The sequence below is a fragment of the Chelonia mydas genome, chromosome 11 (genome assembly GCF_015237465.2).
Source record: "Chelonia mydas isolate rCheMyd1 chromosome 11, rCheMyd1.pri.v2, whole genome shotgun sequence".
Lineage (NCBI taxonomy): Eukaryota > Metazoa > Chordata > Testudines > Cheloniidae > Chelonia > Chelonia mydas.
Window position 1 is genome coordinate 36,451,846 of NC_051251.2, and position 24,590 is coordinate 36,476,435.

Here is a 24,590-nt window from a genome sequence, read left to right on the forward strand (position 1 = left end):
ATTGCTAAGTGAAGCCACTGATGGGGCCTGGGCTCTGGTCAAGTGAGCCCTCCCATCTTGTGGTGGGAAGGTTGGCACTAACTCATAACCAAAGCAGGATGCAGCTGAAAGCCATTTGCACACTCTCTGTGAGTAGGTGGCTTCTTGTCTCATACATTTGCCAAAAGAGTCAAACAATTTAGGAAATTTCTGAAGGGCTTTGTCCTCTGCAGATACAAAGCCAAGGCCCTACAGACATCTAGAGAGTGCAGTTACCTGTCCTCTCTGGTGGCATGTGGCTTTGGATAGAACACAGGTAAGTGGATGACCTGGTTTTGATGAAATTCAGAGGTAATTTTTGGGATGAATTTGGGGTGCAAGCTCAGGGAACCTTTTCATTGTGGAAGACTGTCTAAGGTGGGTCAGCCATAAGGGCCCCCAACTCACCTATTCTGGCTGAGGTAATTGCAACCAGGAATACAACCTTCATAGAGAGGTGAGCAAAGGAACATGAGGGTAAGGGGTCAAATGGACCCTTCATTAGTGATGACAGGACTAGGATAGGATCCAAGGGGCTAAATAGAACCACTGTGAGGGATCACATGGGTAAGGGCGGGGTCCCCTTGTGGGGAGGACCACTGATTCTCAGCAGTGTAGTGTGCTCTGTGGGAGTGGGAGAGTGCCCAAGAAGCTCTGGAATCTATATTGGGAATAACTTTCTGTCTCAGTACAGTCAGTAGAGTTGTCATCCAGGTCTCAAACTCACCTGAGGAATATAAATCCTCTGAATCAACAGGTGGAGTCATTGGTACCCGTTGTCTTATTATTCCCCATCTGGTTGACTGTACTGGTGTGTGGTGGATCTCTGGTGTGGGAACCTCTCTGCAATGACTGGTTCCAAGAGTATCGGTGACTCTTGGTCAGCATATGCAGCCAGGTCATCAAGAATAGTATACTTGACTCCTGAGGCTGACGGGCTTCTCTCTCTTGGTGGAGTCGACAGTGCTGGTTGAGACCAGGTGGTAAGTCACAGGTATTGATGACTCCTCCTTGCTGCTGTGAGTCTGTACTGTTGGTGTAGAGGGTTTCCATTCTCTTCTTTCCCTCACCAGTACCGAGGCTGAGTCTGTCCCATCCATGGCTGATGGTTTTGGGCACAGTTGAGTCTTGGTACCAATTAGCCAGACCCAGGCTCCTTGTGACCTCCTGACACATCTGTACCAAGATGCAGAGTCTCACCTGATTTGGAGGATGTAGGGGAAGAGATCCTCTTCTCAGATGAACACTTTAGAGGGGATTTCGCTCACTGTTTGTGAGAGTGCTTTCTCTTACCCTCCTCCTCCTGTCAGCTCTCCCCTCTGTGATTCCAGAGTCAGGGAAAACCATGGCGACCCATGGTCAGACTGGAATCTCATTTTGGCAATGAAAGCAATATGTTTTCCTTCTGGAGGAAAAATTTTGTGTGGGGGCCTTTTGATTTCTTCCTCCTCCTGTTGCATATGTAAGACTAGTATGGACTGCCTTCCATCCCATACAAAAACTGGCATCAGTTCTGACCTCAAATGATATTGCACTATAAAAGCATTAATTGTAACAGAGTTCTATGATACAATACTGGAGAAAGAAAATTGCTAGGTACATTTACCAAATGTTTTAATTTCGTAAGATTTATATTTTATCTAATGTAAAATTATTTACCTAATACATTTCCTTTCTAAAATTGGCATCTACACCAATCATTCCAGTGCATTCCTTTTATATGTGCAGAGATTAGGTGCAGTTCAAATTAAATCAAAGTTTGTCTCAGAGGACACACCAACTCTGGATCCTACCAAAAAGTGTAGAAACTTATAAATTATTAAACAGACAGCTATTTATAGGAAAATTGCAGAACAGACTTCTAAAATGCTTTAAACTACAATCACAAAAAAATTATACCTCCAAAAAGTTAAACTCCAGTAGTAGCTGTAGGAAAGATGTCAGACAATGAATGCATATTGCCAAGTAAGAAAGTCACCATTCTATCTCATGACATTTTCAGCAACAAGAATATCCAGCAGTAAAGAACAGCAGAAGAAAACGTCTCATAGCCAAGAGTAAAATAAAAATATGTAAAAGCATGAGAAGATTGGGGCTGGCAATGCTTTTCAAAAATGTAACAGCTAGCATTGTTATCAGATAGTTATACTTTTTCTTTTTGTGTGTAACCAGGACCCTTAACTTATCTGGTTTTCTAGGTGTACTCCCCATCCTACAAGGCTTGCATCTGTTATGAGAATTCTGGTCCAGTTGCAGCTGAAGACTCCATTATAACAAGACTCCTTTTGGTTCAACAGTGAGAAGTATAGTACTGCTGGTAAAGTTTATTTGCGAGCATATCAACTACTGAGTGATTTTAGTGTTTACACTGGTAACTTTCATATGTGCAGTTAAGTCTTTAGTGGGACCTCAATGCATGAAAACCTCAGGTCCAGTTGAATGCATAGCTTTATTGTGCATTTGGAGTAGTGTAAAAGTAGCTCTTTCAAACTTATAATGGGCCTGAGATGTGTAAGGGCATAGTCATGCTGATGTTTTGATGGAAGAAATTTCAACTGAATTTTACCTGGGACTTCTCCTGAAGTTTCTGTTCCAATATCTACTTCTTGCAGAGAGCCAGAATACCAATGGAATATTTATGTTGGATACAGTTACTAGAGGACTGCCAGCTCCTGAGCTGTTCAGAAGCTTGGAGAGAATGCTTATACTTCTTTGTATTTTCTGCAGCTATTTCTTCCAACTTTTCCTGAAGACTTTAGATCCTATCAACTATGAAGAGCACATACAAAAAAGTTCAGTCTTAACTAAACTGGTGCCTGGCAACTGAGTTGGCGGAAAAGTTCTCATAGCAAAACACCTTAGGAATCTACTATTCAAGAAGTGGTGAGTGAAATATTATGAAGCACTGTGAGGATTTCCTCATATTTAAAGGGAACAATATAGCTTTATGGTTATCATAAGAATATAAGAATGGCCATACTGGGTCAGGTCAGAGATCCATCTAGTCCAGTATCCTGTCTTCTGACAGTGGCCAATGCCTGGTGCTTCATAGGGAATGAACAGAACAGACAATCATTGAGTGATCCATCCCCTGTCATCCACTCCCAGCTTCTGGGAAACCGAGGCTAGGGACACTCAGAGCAGGTAGGTTCCCTATCCACACTGGCTAATAGCTGTTCATGGACCTGTCGTCCAGGATCACCATATTGTTGCTGTGTTGGGAAAAGCAGCTGAGAAGCCTCAGAGTATCTCTAGTGCATTTTGCCTACTGGGCTTCTGAGAAGCCACCATGTCTTTCACAAAGGACGCCACTGCTTCATTAGATTTTCAGAATTTTAATTATATGACACTGCATTTTCTGACAGTTGGCTCTTTTCCCTGTGTCTTGGTTTTCCTAATCTCAAAGATAATGTCTTAAAAAGCAAGGGTAGGGGCAGGCCATGTATCACCTTCCTACCAAGGATGTCTCTGGAAAGGTACTTTATCTTCATGAGATGCAGGGTTCCGGGTTTTTATTTTTTTTAAATAGATGGAGATACTAATTCCAAAATCTGTGTTGGGGGTGGGGGGGTAGTATCTATTAAAAAGCAGGCCTTGATGGACAAATAGAAATGGAAAATTAAAGATCATGGGTTTCTGGAGATATATTGTGTGGAATTCTACCATGGCACAGCAATCCTAGCAGCTGAGCCATGGATGAGTATAGCTGGGAAATCACTAGCTTCCCATTATTTATGAAATTACCCAATGTTTTCATTCAACATTTTAGTTTTAATCAGCAGTCCCCATTTGGATCCTATGCAGTCTTCAAAGGAGATTATGAGAAAACCCGTTTCTAATTTTGTTTGAAGAAGATAGTTTCCCTTATTTTGAGACCTCCTTCCTCTACTTTTATGGGGTTAAAGGCACTGCCTTGTGGGCATTAGTGTTACAGCTGTCCAGAGCTTGTGGTCATGGCACAAACAGATAGTTTCCTCTTCTGAAGAACAGAGCTGTTGGAACAGGAAAGAGGGGAAGGAGTCACATCATCTGTTTTAAGTGTCTTATGAGTCACTGCCTCTGTCTCAGAAAGGAGAGTTAATCTTATACTTTTTTTGCAGTGGTGAGGGAGGGACTTTACCTAGATAGGTGGGCAAAGGAAACCCAGAAGATAAGGTTAGAGTTTCAATGCTCTAATGATTTCTCAGCTGAGGAGAGGGAGAGAGGAGTTAGAATCTGAAATGAGATCATTATTGTACAAAAATGAACAAAAAATAAAATTCTAAAACAAATTGGTTGGGAGAAGCTGAACTACTAATTTGCTTTATCTGTGGAAGCAAAGAACATAAATAAACAAACATAAAAAAAGAGAGACCCAACAACTAAAAACCCAAATATTTACAGGAAAGGAAGGGATATGCTTGAACTGCTGCTGGTTGCAGATTTAGAACTTTTGGCAGGATTCCAGAGTTTGTGTGGACTTGTCAGTTTGTTTGAATTTTTCCCAATGTTTGCAAAGACAGAAAGAACTCATGAGTATGAACTCATGTAGATGTCATAAAATAAAATATATGCATGGGAGTTTTGAAAGTTCCTAAATGACTTTGGAGTGCAAATCCCAGTGATTAGTGCTCCTAAGTCATATAGGTGCTTATGAAGATATCAATCTATGTTTTTTATCATAGCTAGCAGTAAAACAGTAATTCTATTACCCATAAAAATAGATCACTTCTGTTTTAAAGTATAGTATTCAGAGAGACAATATAGACAGAAGCCAAGCCAAAACTGAGACTGAGGAGAAAAGCCAAGCCAAAAGTGAGAAAGATTTAGTTCCCAATATAAGCTTTAGAACACTGGTGGGCAACCTGCGGCCTGTCAGAGTAATCTGCTTACGAGCCACCAGATAGTTTGTTTACATTTGCACGGCCACCCGCAGCTCCCAGTGGCCGCAGTTCACCGTTCCCGGCCAATGGGAGCTACAGAAAGTGGTGGCTAGCATGTTCCTGCGGCCTGCACTTTCCCGCAGCTCCCATTGGCCGGGAATGGCCAACTGTGGCCACTGGGAGCTGCGGGAGGCCATGCAAATGTAAACAAACTGTCTGGTGGCCCACCAGTGGATTACTCTTGTGGGCCGTGGGCCGCAGATTACCCATCACTGCTTTAGAAGGTCAGAAGTGGCTGAAAAATGGTAGAGGTTATATTTAAAGTTGTCTTGCCACCTCATCAAACAGGAATGCTAGAAAATCAACATGAGGATTACTGCTGAAAACAAACAGAAGATGCAGAATGAAATGGAACATACAAATGCAGTTTTAATTTAAATAAACCATTAAATAACCACAAGGCATCAGGGAAATGTTCACCAGTAGTGATTTTTTGGTCATTTTTAACCCAGAATACTGTCCTCATTATACATGTCACTAACAATGAGTTATGTAGGATGGCTAACTTACAGAAGAGTAAAAATAGGTTATTTAGAAAATACAGTACATACATCAACAATCAGGAAGTCCAGCCAGCACCAGGCATTGGTGAAATAGGTTTGAAAACCATAGGCGACCCATTTTAGCACCATTTCCAGAATGAAGATGTAAGTGAAGACCTTATCAGCATATTCTAGCATGATCTTGATAGTCTTACGCTTTTCAATATATATATCTTCAAAAGCCTGTGAACAAACAAATAGTATTCAAGTTCAGTATTCACAAGCCTTTGCAAGTTGCAATTTAGGCTGCATGGGCCGAAGATGAAAAGGAAAAGGTAAATCACTTTCCAAATCAGGATGTTTTCTGAAGGTAGTATTTATCACTGATTACAAAATATATTTTTGATATTTAAGTCTTTGGTACATGGTGATGGGAGTGATCTACAACAATCCAAAGGTTTTTAGAAAACTGTCTACTGGCATCCCAGACACAGACCCTGTAACTCAGACAAGCCAAATCTCAATTCAGTGCATAAGGCAATATTACACATGAATACTTGCAGCTCACAAAAGTATGCAATAAGCATGGGGCAAGAAGAAATGAGGCACAATGACCCAGTGCCATATACTGTAACTGACACATCCCTAACCCTCAAATGACAGCTCATGCAGTGAATAACTACAGGAAATATAAACAGACACTTGTTTCCAGGTATCTCTTTTTAAGACACAAGCAGGATATATGATAGAGTGTCAAAATAAATGAATACCTTATGAGATTTTGGCTACAAACCTAGAGAATTTTTAAAAAATGTAATTTGGAGAATTTTGCCAGACTAGGCTGGGTATGTAGGTGTGTAAAAAATAATGGGAGGGTAAATGGGTAATTAAAGTGAAACTCATATGTTGACTGTGCAAGGAAATTAGGACAATTATGTAACAATGGTTTATCTTTATAAAACATGGATACGAAGATCTGTTTCTAATATGTGAATAAAAAATACCCTCTACTAGTCAAAGTTACTACTTACACAAATAGAACTTTTCATACAAGAAATTTAATTTGATAGCAATTAAGTGGCCCAGAAGATGATTTATTAATTTGGTGAGAAGCAAGTTAATGCCCTATACCCTGTTACCGGATGCCTAGCAAGCAGTCATGAAGCCTAGAGACGACACATCAGAAATATCAATTTTAAATTAGAGTCATGCCCTAAGGGAAAGGTTGGGATTATAAAAAATACACATCTGTGTAATCTGTATCACTGAAAGTTAGGCCCTGAAAGTTCACAGGGATTCCTTGTCTAGGGATTCCTTGTCCTTGCTACACCATTGTGGGATTTTTTTAAAGTGTTTGAAAGCATTGTTCCTTAAAAAAAAAAAAAGCATCTTGTTGCTGTCTAGTCAACCACCAAAATCACACGGTTCACCTGTCACCCTCCCATGTCTACCCATGGACTCTTGCTCCTAAATGGAAATTGACAGCCTGGACCCCATTAGTCCTATTCTCTAAAACCAGCTCCCCAACCATGCACTCATCTGCAGTTTCTTACACCGAAAACTCTCCTCCCCTCCCCATCATCTTGCAGTCCAACTGTTCCTCCCACCTGCTATCTACCAATTTGTCACAATGACCTCAATTGCTGATGTTTTTGCTACTACAACATTACCCCAGAATTCTGTGTGTGCAGTGGCAAGGGGTAGACAGAGCTGAAGGTAATCTGACAAATTAAAAGGCAGCAATGATAAAGAACATGTTAAAATCTATGAGCTCTCTCTATGCAATAAAAGACACCCAGAAGGCTGGGAGAGAGAGAGGAATTTGGCTGGAGGAATTTATACAGGAGTATGATCCAAGAACCTTGATAAGAGTTTTTACATGTCATTTTACATTTGTTTTCTTTTTCATCTGATCAGACTTTTACAAAATCTGGGTTTGACCACCACTCCCATTTCCCCATGAAATAATAAAAGCTAGATTGTGGCTGGCCCCACAGAGGTACACAAGGAGGGAAAGAGAGTTACACACATAGGGCAGCCACATCTCTGCTGCTGTATTCTCAGCAACCAAGGACAGGGCTGACAGAGACTACAAAGAGGATATGGCTAGATACCGAATAAGGAAAAGAAAGTGGTCTAGCGAAGGTATGAATTCATACATATGTACAGGTGTTACAGCCTCTATTTTTGTGTGTATTTTCCCAATGCTCCTGCAAGTATTCGGGTCTCAGCCAGCCAGAATGCTGAAAGGGAAATTCCACACACTCACAACCCGACCCTAATACAAGCTCTGGCCAGAACAGTGTGAAGAACTAACCTCTATTAAATGGTAGGATAAGGGAATTCTGGGTGTCCCCAGATGAGACATTTTTTATTAAAATATTTTTTAAAAATCATTTTTTTCCTAGTGGAAAAAAACCTGTGCTATACGTATCTCTTTGATTAACCACTCTTCTAAAGGGTGTTTTCTCTCAGAAATATTATGCCTGTTACACATTTCACTTACCAGAGCACCACTGCTGAGGAGAATCATGAAGACAATGAAGGTTTCAAACCAGTTGTGTTCTACTATCTTATAGCAGGTTTTTCGAAGATTCCACCAGATTTTTCCTTTCTTATCTTCTAGGCTGACTTGACAGAATTTGAACTTCCGTACACAGCCTAGTAATCAGGACAATAAATTTTGACAAATCAATTTGTGATATTATTTTGAAATAGTAAATCACTGCTGACAAGTTAAATTTCTGCTATCCTCCTGACTCTACATCAAACAGGGAATCAGAGACAGTGATATAGTTGAACAGTGATATAGTTGAGACAGTGATATAGTTGAGCTCACTTTCATTTACAACTTTTTTATAAAATGTACATACAGAACTAGAAAACAAATCGTAGCTACCAGAAGGCAGAGACTAAAGGACTGATCCTGTAGACATTTATACATGAGTAACTTCACTCATATGAATATGTTCCACGTGTGTTTTTGTAGGATTGGTCCCTAAGAAAATATGACAGTATTTTTAATTAAAACAGTGTAATTATATACTAGGATATTGTAAAATGGTCAGTCTAGTAATTTGGACTCAAAATGTAGGTTTTTTTGGTGAGGGGGTGGAATCAACTTTCTGTATAGCCTAACATGAAAATAAGTTTCCTTTTGTGGAAATATTTTCTCTACTGAAAAATTAGAGTCGGAAATGAATTAGATTTTTTTAAAATGCTGTTTTAATTATATCTACTAAGTTTAAGAACCAGATCCTACCAAGATTTACCAGTTGTAGGGCTTACTATTGTGAGTAGTTCCATAGGCAGATTACTCAACAGCAGCAAATAGTGTAGTAAGTGTTTTGCACCATTTATCCCATCAAACCCAATTCTGCAAATATTTATTCACATAAGTAATCTGATTGGATAAAGTGAAGTTATGTATGGCACAAGTCGCTGCAGGATTTGACTTTTAATTAATAACAAACTTTTATTTCAAAAATGATTTTACCTTGATAGTTCCCCTTTCAATTTCTATGAACCTTTTTCCAAGAGGTTTACTTGAATGCTACAACTTGTAAATAACAATTCTGTTGTACATGTGCACAAAATAATAGTGATATTCAATATGTTTTTCAGTGGGAGAAAAAAACAGAATTTATACACACCCTAATTATGGTTCTCCTCCACATCAGGAATCTCAGCAAGCTGGATGATTAAAATATTTAGTTCCTGTCAGAAATATTTAAACGGCTGCATAATCCACCTTGTTGCAGACATCAAAGATAAATGCTGACTGGTGTGAAATGTCAGCACCATAGCTATCTTTTTTGGCGTTGTTCTTTTTCTGTTTTAAATTCTATTACTTTTGACACCAACTTTGAAACTTAACGCACTTCCTTGGTGATTTGGGGTTATATTTCTGCTCACGTTTTTGCTTATGCAAGTAGTCCCATTGATTTTGTTCCTTTGTTGTTGTTTTTCCTCCCAATTTGGAGAACACTATTACGTTTCCCTTTTCTCCTTCTGGAATAAAAATGAATAAGACTGGGCTATTTTACTTCCCTGTTTGTAAATCATCACCAGTGGTGTCAGCCTGAATGTGATCTGAGAATGGTATTCACTAATTTTATGCAGACACAGCACTGAAACCACATTTTGGTGCACCCCTCCTTTCCACATCTCCCATCATCAACATACTTTGTTGCTCTTGTAAGATAATATTGTATCTTTTTGGAGGGAGAAGGATTTTGTTGTTGTTTCTGAATAAATCTAGAGGAAAGGCCATGAGTTCATACTTACAAAATGTAACCACCAATTGATTGAGGATCAAAAGATAATTGAGACAGTAAAAGGCATTCCAGATTTCTAGCCAAGTCAAATGTAATACAATAGGAATCAACCTCTGAATTCATACAGGAAGAAAATTTCTGAAAACTGGAAATCTATTACATGTCAGAAAATTATCATTTAGTCAATTTGAGAGACACTCCTCTCCTTTTCGCATATTCCTTCATGCATTTGTATATAAGGAGAGACCCGCTCTGACTCTCTTCTCTACTCATCACCAGGGAGTTAAGGTATCATTCTTTTTAGTCCAATCAAACATCACTTACTTTCCTCCCCGTCTGATGGGGGGTGGGGGGGAGGGGAAAGGGGTATCTGAAATGTTGACCAGATACAGTATTGCCAATCTCAAATGTTCCAAAATCATGAGTCAGGCCTCAAACATAATGAGAGTGGATTAAATATCATGAAATTTAAAAGAATAATACATTTTGGGTTCATTTTGTGTTTTCTGGTTTCTGAGTCTTTAGGGTGCACTCAAGCATTCTGCTGCATCTAGGAGGGCTAGAAACTTTAAAAAAAAAAAGCCTGAGATTTCGTTAACAACATAACTTCAGGAGGAGGGTGGGGCTTTAAGGAAAACATCAAATATCGCAAGAACTGATAACACTGAACATATCACAACATTCATGCCAGGACAATCTTGAGGCCAAACTAAACAACAGATATCTATATATGAAAAGAAAACCTACACAGGCAAGCTAAACTGATATGAAACAGGTTTAAATTGATTTAAGAGCATTTCCAGATACAAGTTTCCACTGATTTAATGAAATAGTTTGAAATGCAGCTGATATTGGCCACTGTCATACACAGGATGTTGGACTAGAACCACGTGGCCACATGGTTCAATTTCACATGGCCATGTCTGCTGGGGGTTTGGTGGGGTTTATTTTTTTGTTCAAACATACCACTTGTAGAACTGTCAAAGTGATCTAACGAATGTGTACTTCGAGATTTTGGAAATTTGTCTGCCAAGTATGCTACCCATACTGCAAGGCTTGCTTCCATAGTGAGTACACAAGGGTCTAGAGTAGAAACTGGGTTAACTTTGAGCACATTATTTGTACTTACCTGTTCCACAAAGGACAATTCAGATGCCATCTGAGAATGACACCTAATGCATTGCCTGGCATTAGGAGTGTGCAAAAAGGACCTCAAAAAGTGATTCAGAGAAGCCCACTCAAGGGATGAAGCCAATGCATGGCACTAGCAATCCTAGCTTTGGAAATAATAGGTTATGGATGACCTCTGCCAGGGAATGATCAATGCAGTGAAATTTTGGATCTTTGCAATTCTTTGCTGTGTTGGTAAAATTATGGCCAGAGCTATGTCTGTTTTGACCCATGGGTGAGCAATTCTCTGCATTGGGTTCAGAAGCTCTTCTTGATTTTGAAGAACTGGTGGGCATGAGTCCTTTCCATCAGCTTTCCAGTTATCAATGGTCAGCTTCTCTGGGCAGGACACTGACTAGCTTATTGTCTATGAAAGGATATAGGTTTCTAATTTATGACCTGTACCTTGCTGTGACTACTGCTAGTTGTTACTTAAAATTCTGAGGGCAGAAAGGGTGGATCAGAAGGAAGAGTCTTGTACAGAAATTGTGACCTCTTATACACAAATGCTCATTTTGTCTTTGTCGTGCTGAGGATATCGTTGGTTTGGAGAAAAATCTATCCAGGTTTCTTTGGAAGCTTCTGCTTCAGATTTCTCCCTCTGCCATGGTAATAGTGTCTTCCTGAATACCCTTGCTGCTAGTAGCAACCAGTAGATTGCTATGCTGGCTTTGATAGTGAGGTCTGAGGCCTCTCTGTATTCTCAGCTACTAACTTATCTGAAGTTTTCCCAAACTTCTCTTTCTGATCTGTGCATTTGGATGTATAAGGTATCTATTTAGGATGACTGATTGCTACTCAGGGTGTAACATGGCTTCCTTGCGGCCAGCAAGTTAAAAGCCATTGCTCTGGTCACAAATCACATCAAGGGTTTGACAAGAAAAGAGCCCCAGATGTCACAAGGATCATACCCCTAGATGATGAGCTACTTGCTTTCTACTGAGTAGGCTTTCCTTACTAAATATATGAAAAACTTTTGGTCTGAATGGTGATAGCTGCAGCTTTGAAACTGCTGTATACTGTGTCATCACTCTTATGATCTACGTGCTCTTTTGGAAGTAATTTTCCTTCTGAAAGTGTTTTGCTGGTGAAGCTACTGCTGCACCAAACTTAGGCTCCCAAATCTTATGAAATTTCTTTGTTTTCATATCACATTTTAGTTTAACACGTGATTTTAATCAGATGTCCTTTTAGAACGCATCTGCCAGAAACTGTATTTAATATTGCTTGAAAGGGAAGGCATTTCACTAATGTTAGCAAGTTCCTTGTAAGCCACTGGCACCCTGTCCTGGGAAAGTCCTGCAGTTTTTTTCCTTTCCTTCTCTCCTAATGGTGCATGTGTGGTAGCTCCTCTGGCTATTTACAGAGGACAGATAGCATGTTATTCATCCTGGCCTGGGGACCATACTACCACAGTGGGGTACCGGTACAAATACTTCAGTTGTGGAAGTAGCTTGTTAGATGTCCCTAGGAGCCTAAAAGGTTGCCTACCTGCTCCCCCAGGCTGGCAAGCACCCAAGTACTGCAGATGCAGCCTATTACTACTCAGGGCTTAACTCAGTAACTCAGGGGTCCTTTTGAACATTGGAAGGGATTTCCCATTTACTCCTCCAATGGTGTAGTTCTGCAGGATGTGGAATCCTGATGAGTCTCTGTTCTGGTCACAGGCTGCCTGACATGCTTCTTATGCTTTAGTGTGAAGCCAGTCTGTGGAGTAGGGGAAGGGTGGAGAGAAAGACCCTTTCCCAGCCTTTCAAACTCAAAGCCCCCTTCCCTGGGGAAAAAAAAAAAAGGATTACGGCTGATAATCAAAAGACACAATTCCCATTCTGCTGCTGCCTGAAAACTGAGCCTCTTTACCTGGCAGAGCAAGGTTCTTGGGCAGAAACTCAGACAGGCACAATTCCCATTACACTTCTGGCTGAGGGAAGGCTTCAAAAGAGTAACAGGCTACTCTGCATGCCCAGTCATGCTGCAGCGTGGAAGAGGGGCTGAACCTCTGATTTTCACCCCACCTGTTCATTAACAACACTAATTGCTGCCTTGTGAAGAACACACATGCTTTTGCCTTTTTGGGACCTGGAGTCTCTGGGGTTTGAAAAACTTACCCCTCAGCATCATGAAAATCCTCCAATTCATAGTGGGAGGAAAGGGAGCACTGCTTCTTCCCCCAAGAGCTGAGGACCCACTTTAGTATCCATGAGGGAAGGTTTGGGTCCTTTCAGGAGTTCTCTCCCCCCTCCAGCCCAGGTTTGAGCTGAAGGGAGGGCTTAGTCCTGGATCCCCCCACAAAAACAGTGGACCTCATCTGAATTCCAAAGGTGGGTGGTGCTGTCATTAGATGAATAAAGAGAGAAGCTGTGCAACAGCAGATGGATGAGAGGATGAGACGGGTATGAGGTAAATGGACAAAAATTTCAGGGGGAGGGGAACAGGTTTTGAAAAATACTGTGAAGGTACGTTTGCAACAGATTCCCTGCTAGACTGCTATGGCAGGGGAAGAAGGTGGCCAGGTGCCGGCACTGGGAAGATCTGCAGTCTCATCCTCTCTGGCCTCCTTGATTCCCACAGTGTTAGTTTTTAGTATTTTCATAGTTCCCACTGTTTGCCAGAAGCTGGGAATGGGCAACAGGGGAAGGATCTCTTGGTGACTACCTGTTCTGTTCATTCCCTCTGGGGCACCTGGCATGGGCCACTGCCAAAAGACAGGATACTGGGTTAGATGGACCTTTGGTCTGACCCAGTATGGCCGTTCTTATGTTCTTATAGTGCCTTTCCCTTCATTTGATCAATTACACAGCTGTTAAAAATGCCATCCTCATCTGTAGATGACCCCACAAGTCTCCCGTCTTTGAACACCTCTGCTACTTCTTCGTACCCTACTGTATCAACATTTTGTCCTTGCCTTTGAAAGCTAGGCAGCACCACTGCACACATCTTGGATCCTGTTTCTTATTGTGTCCCCCTCACTCCCTCCTCTCCAACACCAGCCTTGCCACTTTCTTTCTCTCACTCACAGCCTGATGTCTTCCTCCCTGTAGCCCCTCTGCATGAAATATCAATCCTAGTGTGCAAAGCCCCCACTCTCTCCTCATTCAAATGCCTCCAAAAGACTCACGACTTCCATGAGTCTCACAAACATTAACCCTTAGCCCTGGTCTACACTAGGAGTTGAGGTTGAATTTAGCAGCATTAAAATCGATTCAACCCTGCACCCGTCCACACGACGAAGCCCTTTTTTTCAACCTAAAGGGCTCTTAAAATCTATTTCCTTACTCCACCCCCAACAAGGGGATTAGCACTGAAATCGGCCTTGTTGGGTTGAATTTGGGGTACTGTGGATGCAATTAGACGGTATTGGCCAGTGCTCCATTGCGACCGCTCTGGACAGCACTCTCAACTCAGATGCACTGGTCAGGTAGACAGGAAAAGGCCCGTGAACTTTTGAATTTCATTTCCTGTTTGGCCAGCGTGGCAAGCTGCAGGTGAGTGCAGAGCTCATCAGCAGAAGTGACCATGATGGAGTCCCAGAATTGCAAAAGAGCTCCAGCATGGACCGAACGGGAGGTACGGGATCTGATCGCTGTATGGGGAGAGGAATCTGTGCTATCAGAACTCCGTTCCAGTTTTCAAAACGCCAAAATATTTGTAAAAATCTCCCAGGACATGAAGGACAGAGGCCATAACAGGGACCCGAAGCAGTGCTGCGTGAAACTTAAGGAGCTGAGGCAAGCCTACCAGAAAACCAGAGAGGCGAACGGCCGCTCCGGGTCAGAGCCCAAAACATGCCGCTTCTATGATGAGCTGCATGCCATTTTAGAGGTTTCAGCCACCACTACTCCAGCCGTGTTGTTTGACTCCTTCAATGGAGATGGACGCAACACAGAAGCAGATTTTGGGGACGAGGAAGATGATGAGGTTGTAGATAGCTCACAGCAAGCAAGCAGAGAAACCGGTTTTCCCGACAGCCAAGAACTGTTTCTCACCCTGGACCTGGAGCCAGTACCCCCCGAACCCACCCAAGGCTGCCTCCCGGATCTGCTAGTCGGAGAAGGGACCTCTGGTGAGTGTACCTTTTTAAATAGTATACCTGGTTTAAAAGCAAGCGTATTTAATGATTAATTTGCCCTGGCATTCGCGGCCAGTACAGCTACTGGAAAAGTCTGTTAATGTGTCTGGGGATGGAGCGGAAATCCTCCAGGGACATCTCCATAAAGCTCTCCTGGATGTACCCCCAAAGCCTTTGCAAAAGGTTTCTGGGGAGGGCAGCCTTATTTCGTCCACCATGGTAGGACACTTTACCACGCCAGGCCAGTAGCGCATAGTCGGGAATCACTGCAGAACAAAGCATTGCAGTGTATGTTTGCTGGCATCAAACAACATCCGTTCTTTATCTTTCTGTGTTAACCTCAGGAAAGTGATACCATTCATGGTCACCTGGTTGAAATAGGATGCTTTTCTTAAGGGGACATTCAGAGGTGCCGTTCCTGCTGGGCTGTTTGCCTGTGGCTGAATAGAAATGTTCCCCGCTGTTAGCCATGGGGAGGTGGGTCAGCCACATGGTGGGGGGAGGCAAAATGTGACCTTGTAACGAAAGCACATGTGCTATTTATGTAATGTTAACAGCAAGGTTTACCATGAAAGCGTGTACCCATTATTCTATAAAATGTGTTTTTTTAAATACCACTGTCCCTTTTTTTTTCCTCCACCAGCTGCATGTGTTTCAAGGATCACAGGATCTCCTCCTTCCCAGAGGCTAGCAAAGATCAGAAGGCGAAAAAACCGCACTCGCGATGAAATGTTCTTTGAGCTCATGCTGTCCTCTCACACTGACAGCGCACAGACGAATGCGTGGAGGCAGACAATGTCAGAGTGCAGGAAAGCACAAAATGACCGGGAGGAGAGGTGGAGGGCTGAAGAGAGGGCTGAAGCTGAAAGGTGGCGGCAGCGTGATGAGAGGAGGCAGGATTCAATGCTGAGGCTGCTGGAAGATCAAACTAATATGCTCCAGCGTATGGTTGAGCTGCAGGAAAGGCAGCTGGAGCACAGACCGCCGCTACAGCCCCTGTGTAACCAACCGCCCTCCTCCCCAAGTTCCATAGCCTCCTCAGCCAGATGCCCAAGAACATGGTGGGGGGGCCTCCTGCCATCCAGCCACTCCACCCCAGAGGATTGCCCAAGCAACAGAAGGCTGGTATTCAATAAGTTTTAAAGTTTTAAAGTTTTAAAGTGCGGGGTTGCCTTGTCCTTCCCTCCTCCCCCATCCCTCCCGGGCTACCTTGGCAGTTATCCCCCTATTTGTGTGATGAATTAATAAAGAATGCATGAATGTGAAGCAACAATGACTTTTATTGCTTCTGCAAGCGGTGATCGAAGGGAGGAGGGGAGGGTGGTTAGCTTACAGGGAAGCAGAGTGAACCAAGGGGCAGGGGGTTTCATCGAGGACAAACAAACAGAACTGTCACTCCGTAGCCTGGCCAGTCATGAAACTGGTTTTCAAAGCTTCTCTGATGCGCACCGCGCCCTCCTGTGCTCTTCTAACTGCCCTGGTGTCTGGCTGTGCGTAACCAGCGGCCAGGCGATTTGCCTCAACCTCCCACCCCGCCATAAATGTCTCCCCCTTACTCTCACAGATATTGTGGAGCGCACAGCAAGCAGTAATAACAGTAAAAAGAAAAGGAGTATTTGTGGCTCCTTTTCTTTTTGCGAATATAGACTAACACGGCTGCTACTCGGAAACCAGTAATAACAGTGGGAATATTGGTTTCACTGAGGTCTAACCGAGTCAGTAAACTCTGCCAGCGCGCTTTTAACCGTCCAAATGCACATTCTACCACCATTCTGCACTTGCTCAGCCTGTAGTTGAACAGCTCCTGACTACTGTCCAGGCTGCCTGTGTATGGCTTCAGGAGCCATGGCATTAAGGGATAGGCTGAGTCCCCAAGGATAACTGTAGGCACTTCAACATCCCCAGCGGGTATTTTCTGGTCTGGGAATAAAGTCCCTTCCTGCAGCTTTTGAAACTGACCAGAGTTCCTGAAGATGCAAGCGTCATGTACCTTTCCCGGCCATCCCACGTTGATGTTGGTGAAACGTCCCTTGTGATCCACCAGTGCTTGCAGCACTATTGAAAAGTACCCCTTGCGGTTTATGTACTCGCTGGCTTGGTGCTCCGGTGCCAAGATAGGGATATGGGTTCTGTCTATGGCCCCACCACAGTTAGGGAATCCCACTGCAGCAAAGCCATCCACTATGACCTGCACATTTCCCAGGGTCACTACCCTTCATATCAGCAGATCTTTGCTTGCGTTGGCTACTTGTATCACAGCAGCCCCCACAGTAGATTTGTCCACTTTAAATTGATTCCCAACTGACCAGTAGGTGTCTGGAGTTGCAAGCTTCCACAAGGCTATTGCCACTCGCTTCTCAACTGTGAGGCTGCTCTCATCTTGGTATTCTTGCGCCTCAGGGCAGGGGAAAGCAGATCACAAAGTTCCATGAAAGTGCCCTTATGCATGCAAAAGTTTCGCAGCCACTGGAAATCATCCCAGACCTGCAACACTATGCGGTCCCATCAGCCTGTGCTTGTTTCCCGGGACCAGAATCGGCGTTCCACCGCATGAACCTGCCCCATTAACACCATGATGCCCACATTGCCAGGGCCCGTGCTTTGAGAGAAGTCTGTGTCCATGTCCTTATCACTCTTGTCGCTGTGCTGATGTCGCCTACTCGCCTGGTTTCGCTTTGCCAGGTTCTGGTTCTGCATATACTGCTGGATAATGCACATGGTGTTTAATGTGCTCCTAATTCCCAAGGTGATCTGAGCAGGCTCCATGCTTGCCATGGTATGGCGTCTGCACAGAAAAAAGTCACGGAACGATTTTTCTGCCGTTGCTCTGTCGGAGGGAGGGGCGACTGACGACATGGCTTACAGGGAATTAAAATCAACAAAGGGGGTGGCTTTACATCAAAGAGAAACAAAAACAACTGTCACACAGAATGGCCCCCTCAAGGTTTGAACTCAAAACCCTGGGGTTAGCAGGCCAATGCTCAAACCACTGAGCTATCCCTCCCCCCGGTATTTCAGGCAGGACTGAATCTCCATTAAACTTTTCAAGGTGCCCCAACAGACCTCACCGAAACGATTGTCGGCTGTTGATTTCAGGGAGGGAGGGAGGGGGAAGCAAATGAATACAAAACAAATCTGGTGTATTTCTTGTTTTGATCCATTCCATCTATCTTTTATATCTTTGGCTGGCAGCGGACGGTGCAGTAGGACTGCTAGCCATCCTCATCTCCTGGCTGATCGCCAGAAGACGGTACAATAGAACTGCCAGCAGGACTAAAGAGAATGACCCGGTCGAGCCACTCCTATTTTAGTCCCTGCGCCCATGTCTGCCCAGGCGCTCCTGACTGACCTTACCGAGGCGGCCAGGAGCACCTCGGACATGATGATGATGGTTATCAGGCCTATTGCACCGTCTGCTGCCACAAGGCAATGGGTTGCTGCTGTGTAGCAATGCAGTACCGTGTCTGCCAGCACTCAGGAGACGTACGGTGACAGTGAGCTGAGTGGGCTCCATGCTTGCCATGGTATGGTGTCTGCACAGGTGACTCAGGAAAAAAAACGATTGTCTGCCGTTGCTTTCACGGAGGGAGGGAGGGCCTGTTGACATGTACCCAGAACCACCCGCGACATGTTTTTGCCCCATTAGGCATTGGGATCTCAACCCAGAATTCCAATGGGTGGTGGAGACTGTGGGAACTGTGGGATAGCTACCCAAAGTGCAACGCTCCGGAAGTCGACACTAGCCTGGGTACTGTGGAAGCACTCCGCCGAGTTAATGCACTTAAAGCATTTTGTGTGGGGACACACACAATTGACTATATAAAAATGATATCTAAAAACCCGACTTCTATAAATTCAACCTAATTAGTAATTAGTATATTTTCCCAAACTTGTCTTGGGTAGAACCAGTAAGACAATATAAATTGATAAAAACTGTATACGAAATCATCAAGCCTAAGACTGACATCTCAAGAGTAGGCAAGATAAAAAGACTGAGGAAATCCCTTTCCTCCAGTTTAAAAACTATCCTCTGGGTCTCGCAGTGCATCTTAATTTATTTGTGTCTGTCTTTTGGAATAGAAACTCCTTAGGGCAAAGACTTTTTTGCCTTGTACAGCAATAAGCATATTGCCGGCACTTAAGTTATAGATAACATAACTATGCATCCGATGAAGTGAGCTGTAGCTCACGAAAGCTTATGCTCAAATAAATTGGTTAGTCTCTAAGGTGCCACAAGTACTCCTTTTCTTTTTGCGAATACAGACTAACACGGCTGTTACTCTATAACTTGGAACACTTATTAATGTGTCAAAATAAAGGAAAAGTGTTCTACAGGATTTAACAAATAGGGTGTATTAAAGGCGCAATTTACGACTACGATAATTATTTATTCTGTATACAGTTTTTAACAATTTATATTGTCTTACTGGTTCTACCCAAGACAAGTTTGGGAAAATATACTAATTTCCCAAATAAATATGATGAGAAAAACAATAAATATTCTGATTAGAACAAAAGTAAACTTTTCATGAAATATAGGTTTGTAAGAACCATCTATAGTAATATGTCCCAGATGGTGCTTCTGACCCAGTCGCAGGAAGGTTCTAGATCATAGGGCTGGTGTGGAGAGGAGGCCGTGGAGTGTTTGTATGGAGTTGGATAGTGAGAGTGGGCCCAGCTTCCTGCTCTGAGCTTTAAGATCTCTGCATGGGGTCACCACGCCTATGATTTTTGCCCACCCAGTTTGGACCCTGAGTGGGTTGCAAAAGAAGACAAAATGCAGTTGGTGCGTTACCTTAGTAAAAAGTTTAGGAACCACTGATCTGTACAGTCCACTTCCACCTTGGAAAGCTCTGTTTTCATTATGAGGTCTGAAGGATTTAGTTGTGCAAATTTCATATTCTAGCAGAGCCCAAGAGCTTTCATGCCCACTTGGTCACTAACACTTTTCCCATTCTTTTTAAGAGATGAGTCAAACATAAAATATCTTAAAACATTTTAATGACCCCAGAGGTAAAATCCTAGCTCTCCCTGGAGTGTTATTTGTTCCCACGACAATCTGTTACACATAGATAGGGCCCTACCAAATTCACCGTCCATTTTGGTCAATTCCATGGTCATAGGATTTTAAAAATCGTAAATTTCATGATTTCAGATATTTAAATCTGAAATTTCATGGTGTTGTAATTGTAGGGATCCTGGCCCAAAAAGGAGTTGTGTGTGTGTGTGTGTGGGGTCCACATGGTTATTATAGGGGGGGTTGAAGTATTGTTACCCTTACTTCTGCACTGCTGCCGATGGTGGTACTGCCTTCAGAGTTGGGCGGACAGAAAGCGGTGGCTGCTGGTTGGGAATCCAGCTCTGAAGGCAGAGCCACTGCCAGCAATAGTGCTGAGGTAAGGATGGTATGGTAGGGTATTGCCACCCTTACTTCGGCACTGCTGCCTTCAGAGCTGGGCCCTCAGTCAGCAGCTGATCCTCTCTGGCCGCCCAGCTCTGAAGACAGCAGCACAGAAGTAAGGATGGCATGGTATGGTATGGTATTGCTGCCTTCAGAGGTAGGTGCTCAGCAGGGCCAATCAGAGGGGGAGCCAGGAGGGCCATTTGACCTGGGCCTCAAGCTCAAAGGGGGCCTCAAATTTAGACACTTGCATTGCATATTTTTGTCAGTTTGCCTGCATCAGTGACTTTGGGTGAATGCACTTTCAATGTGTTGAAGCAGGTGAAGAACTATCACCGTTCAACTATGGGACAAGAGCGTTTGAATGGGCTCACCATTCTTAATATCAACTGTGACATTGCACGAAACCTAGATTTTTCCTCAATTAGTGCACTTGCACAAAAAAAGGCTAGAAAAGCATTTGTTAAATAAAAAAAAATTCAAATTATGTGTCTCTCTTTTTTTGGTGCCTTATTTTGTTTTCATGGGTCAATATTTTTTATTTTTATTATAGCTAGGGGCATCAAAAGCTGGAAGTGGCCCTGGCCTCTCTGGACCTCTGAGAGGGCCTGGCACTCAGCCAACAGCTGCCGCTCTCTGGCCACCCGGCTCTGAAGGCAGCGAAGAAGTAAGGGTGGCAATACCGCAACCTCCCTGCAACTCCCTTTTGGGTGAGAACCCCCAGTGAGAGAAATGCTGGTCTCTCCCATGAAATATGTATAGTATAGAGTAAAAGTACACAAAAGACCAGATTTCACAGTCCGTGACGCATTTTTCATGGCCACGAATTTGGTAGGGCCCTCCACATAGACTATACTGTATTTCATCAGCTCACATAAAAATGCTATATACTCCTACAACTTTTACTGGAATGACCAAGAGCATATACTTTACAGCCCCAATAATCTCATCTTGAGTTATTCAAAATGCCTAGTTAACTAAAAGTTTGTTACATCCTTGACAGCAATGCATATCATGCATTTAGATAAAACTATTTGTAATAAAATGTGAAATACTCAAAAATTTAGTGGTTTTTTTGCATTTAAGAATTTGAAAATGGTCCTGAGTTGCAAAAATATTTATGGTTTGTAATTTTTTCTTCTTGAAAATGGGTTCATTTTCACACAAAAGTGAGAACAATTCTAAGTCACAAGGGACCTAATCTGAGTCAAATGTTGATTTGAAGTTCTATCTTAACAGCTTCAACGTTTTTATGAACGTTTAATTTTAATTTTGTAGAAAAATAGAAGTGCAAAAATTGTCCAAAGTGAAATGGTGAAAACTTACATTGAAGATGCCTTTCAAACTTTTTGGAAAACTAGGACTAGGCTGTATAGATTTTGTCCTTTGTGTTTGTGAACATGGGGATAATAATACTAACCTTCTTTATAAAGTGCTTTGAGCTCTACTGATAAAAGCTCTCTATAAGAACTCCATATTTTTATTATCAGATTTTTCACATTGTTAAGCAGTGTGTACATTTACGGTGCTATACAAATGAAATTCCAAAATATCACCTTTTTGACATCTCAACATTTCTGAATGTTCAGATTTTCCTAATTTGGCCCTTTGAAGTTTATGGACTTAACTTTCTTTGCCTCAATCCCTCCCCTGTCTCCAATAATTTAAATCTTCCTTTTCTGGTAAAACTAGGTTTTTATAAAATGGGCATAATTTAGAAAACTGTAATTAGAATGTCAGAAAAGAATAACCAGTACCATTTTAAACATTTCCATTTATTTTATTTTTGAAATGTTATTAATGGATCGAGAGGACCGGGCAGAACCTTCAACAAGTTTCATATTGACCCAACATGAAGGAAAATATGTCAAGAGTGCTAAAAAGGGTTTTAGTCATAAATTAAAGATTAAAATGTAGTCCCAAAATATACTCATCAGAAATCAAAAAGATGGTAAAATATTGTAAGATAACATACAAAATTTTAATTATGCATTGTGGGATTTCATTAGGGCCCAATCCTGCAAAAGAATACACCCAAACAGAGTTCCATTAGAATCAATAGGATATGAACGTGTGGGTAGGCTTCTTTGCAAGAAACAAGGCTGAACGGCTTGATCCTGCAGTTTTTACTCATATGAGTACTCCATTTGACATCAAAGGGACTACTTACATGAGTGAGAGTTTGCATGACTGGGTCTCTTATTTGTTACAAAATTTAAAGTCTTAGGCCTTGATCCTGGAAAGACTATGCATATGCTTAACTTTATATACCAGGAACAGTCACATTGAGTTCAATGTGACTGTTAACAATGTGTAAATTTAAGTACACGTATAGATTATTGTAGGGTCAGGGCCTTAGGTTGCTTATACTTTTAGAATATCCTCTTACCGTCAGACGGCTCACCATAGAACCCTCTTTATTTGCGGGTTGGAGTCTACAACCCCTTGTCATCTATCCTAATTTAAGCCTGGACTATAACACTGTAGCAGCCTGCACTAATGGGAATTGATACACCAAAATGTTCTTTCCATACCTTCTGCAAAACAGGCCTTTGGTTCTAGTGCTTCTTCAGAGTCAACATCTGCTTTTTCTTCTCCAAGGGAAGTTATATCAATTGTACTACCTTCAGATGAGCTGTAAATATTTAATTTCTGCAAATGAAAGCCCAGAATATAGACTTTATTTTTATCAGCATATTTATTTTGAATTGTAATTAATATTAAGCATGCAACACTATGTGCAAGGAATAACAAACATTGGTGTATGTGGCCAAAGATACATACCCCCACCCAACACAGTCAGCACTCCACAAGTGTGCAAACGATGCATCTTTATAACTGTAAACCCTAGGGCATGCTATTTTAGTTATCACATGGAACTATAAAATGTTTGGAGTAAAAATAGTAAGGAATTTTTTTTTTTTAACCAAACTCTGTATTTTCAGAGTGTGTGTCTTGGGTGGGGTGGGTGGACATGGGAGCACTTGTGTCCTTTTCTAATACAAAGTCCATTTGAGATTTGTCATTTGCTATTGTTTTCTTACTATATTTTTCTCCTATTGCATTTTGTATCAGTACAAATTACACTGTGCGCTTCAGGATCATTTAGGAACCTAAAGATGAGAGCAGCTTTCATCATACCAGCCTCTTCAACCATAACACTGAAGATCCTGATGGTTGCCAACCATCAGGATAAAATTGTTCTCCAGAAAAATCTGGTATTTTTAAAAAGTTTTTGTTGTTATGGTTTGTTTGTTTTTTCTGTCAGGAGCCATTCAAAAAAAAGTTTTTATAATATAAAAGGAAAAAATTAAATATATGATTTTTTTACTCTAGGTTTTCTGCTATTTCTTGAACATCAGGCTGATGCAGCTAAGTAGTTCGGATTTATGTGACAAAAGATTTATAAATGGATTAGAATTACCATTGACCTCTCCATTTTATAGAAGATACTGTGTCAATTTGCCTTAATACTGTAAATGAGGTCACAAAATTAGAAACAGCACAATTTCCCCCAGTGGAAACACTTTATATTGGGCATGCAGACATGTAATTTGGGCACTAAGATAAGCAACTTATAAAACTGAAATTAAGCTTCAATAATATTAAAAGAGTATTTTAATTATTCAAATTATTCTCCCACTCTGACTATAATACAGAGTATATTGTGAATGGCACATCTGTTTTTTCCAGCACTATGACCGAACCAAAAGAAGCCGCACAGAAAGATTTGCACAAATAGAAAAATATGAATTGACAATTCTTAATTTAAAAATTTTTCATAACCTGCAACCATTGACATGTAAACATATATTATGCTTTTTCAACAATACCTTTCAGATTTCTGAAATTTCAGAAAGGAAAAAAAAAGCATGTTAATTTAATTTCAATAGCCATTATTTTACATTCTCTTTTGCTAATGCACGTGTGTTTTCCTGTACATTTTGAAACTACTGGTTACTCTGGTGCTCATACCTGTCCAGTCAACATACAGATATATATGTATCAATATATTTCATATACATATATATACACACATATATATATACACACACATATAGAACAGCTAACACACAATTACCGAAGTACTAAATTAAACTGTAATATAAAGAAATGTCTGAATTTATTTGGTATTCCCCATTATTGCAAGATCACTTGGCCGAAGTAATCAAAGTCTGTATCCTGATAATTTTAAAAAAGCATGGAGCTGTACTGTATAGTTAACCTTAGACAAGTCTGAGTACCAAACTA

The 24,590-nt window shown here is 41.7% G+C and overlaps 1 protein-coding gene and 1 long non-coding RNA gene across 7 annotated transcripts in view; one reads left to right on the forward strand and one right to left on the reverse strand.

Moving 5' to 3' along the window:
- Window positions 1-24,590, forward strand: part of LOC119567388 — a 165,501-nt gene that overhangs the window by 82,900 nt on the left and 58,011 nt on the right. Inside the window, exons 4-6 of one of the 2 annotated variants that reach the window (XR_005227397.2) lie at window positions 2,217-2,335; window positions 2,746-2,901; window positions 14,533-14,575. This is a non-coding gene — a long non-coding RNA (uncharacterized LOC119567388). Of the gene's footprint in view, window positions 1-2,216; window positions 2,336-2,745; window positions 2,902-14,532; window positions 14,576-24,590 lie in introns of those variants that run through there. The other variant, XR_005227396.2, reaches the window with a different exon arrangement.
- The window catches only part of LOC102936940 (sodium channel protein type 2 subunit alpha), a 229,300-nt gene that overhangs the window by 61,756 nt on the left and 142,954 nt on the right, over window positions 1-24,590 (reverse strand). For all 5 annotated transcript variants that reach the window (XM_043525375.1, XM_043525373.1, XM_043525372.1 and 2 more), the window contains 3 exons: window positions 22,874-22,991; window positions 7,929-8,083; window positions 5,492-5,665 (listed from right to left, as the gene is read on the reverse strand). In XM_043525375.1, coding sequence (XP_043381310.1) covers window positions 5,492-5,665; window positions 7,929-8,083; window positions 22,874-22,991 — 447 coding nt within the window. The remainder of the gene's footprint in view (window positions 1-5,491; window positions 5,666-7,928; window positions 8,084-22,873; window positions 22,992-24,590) is intronic.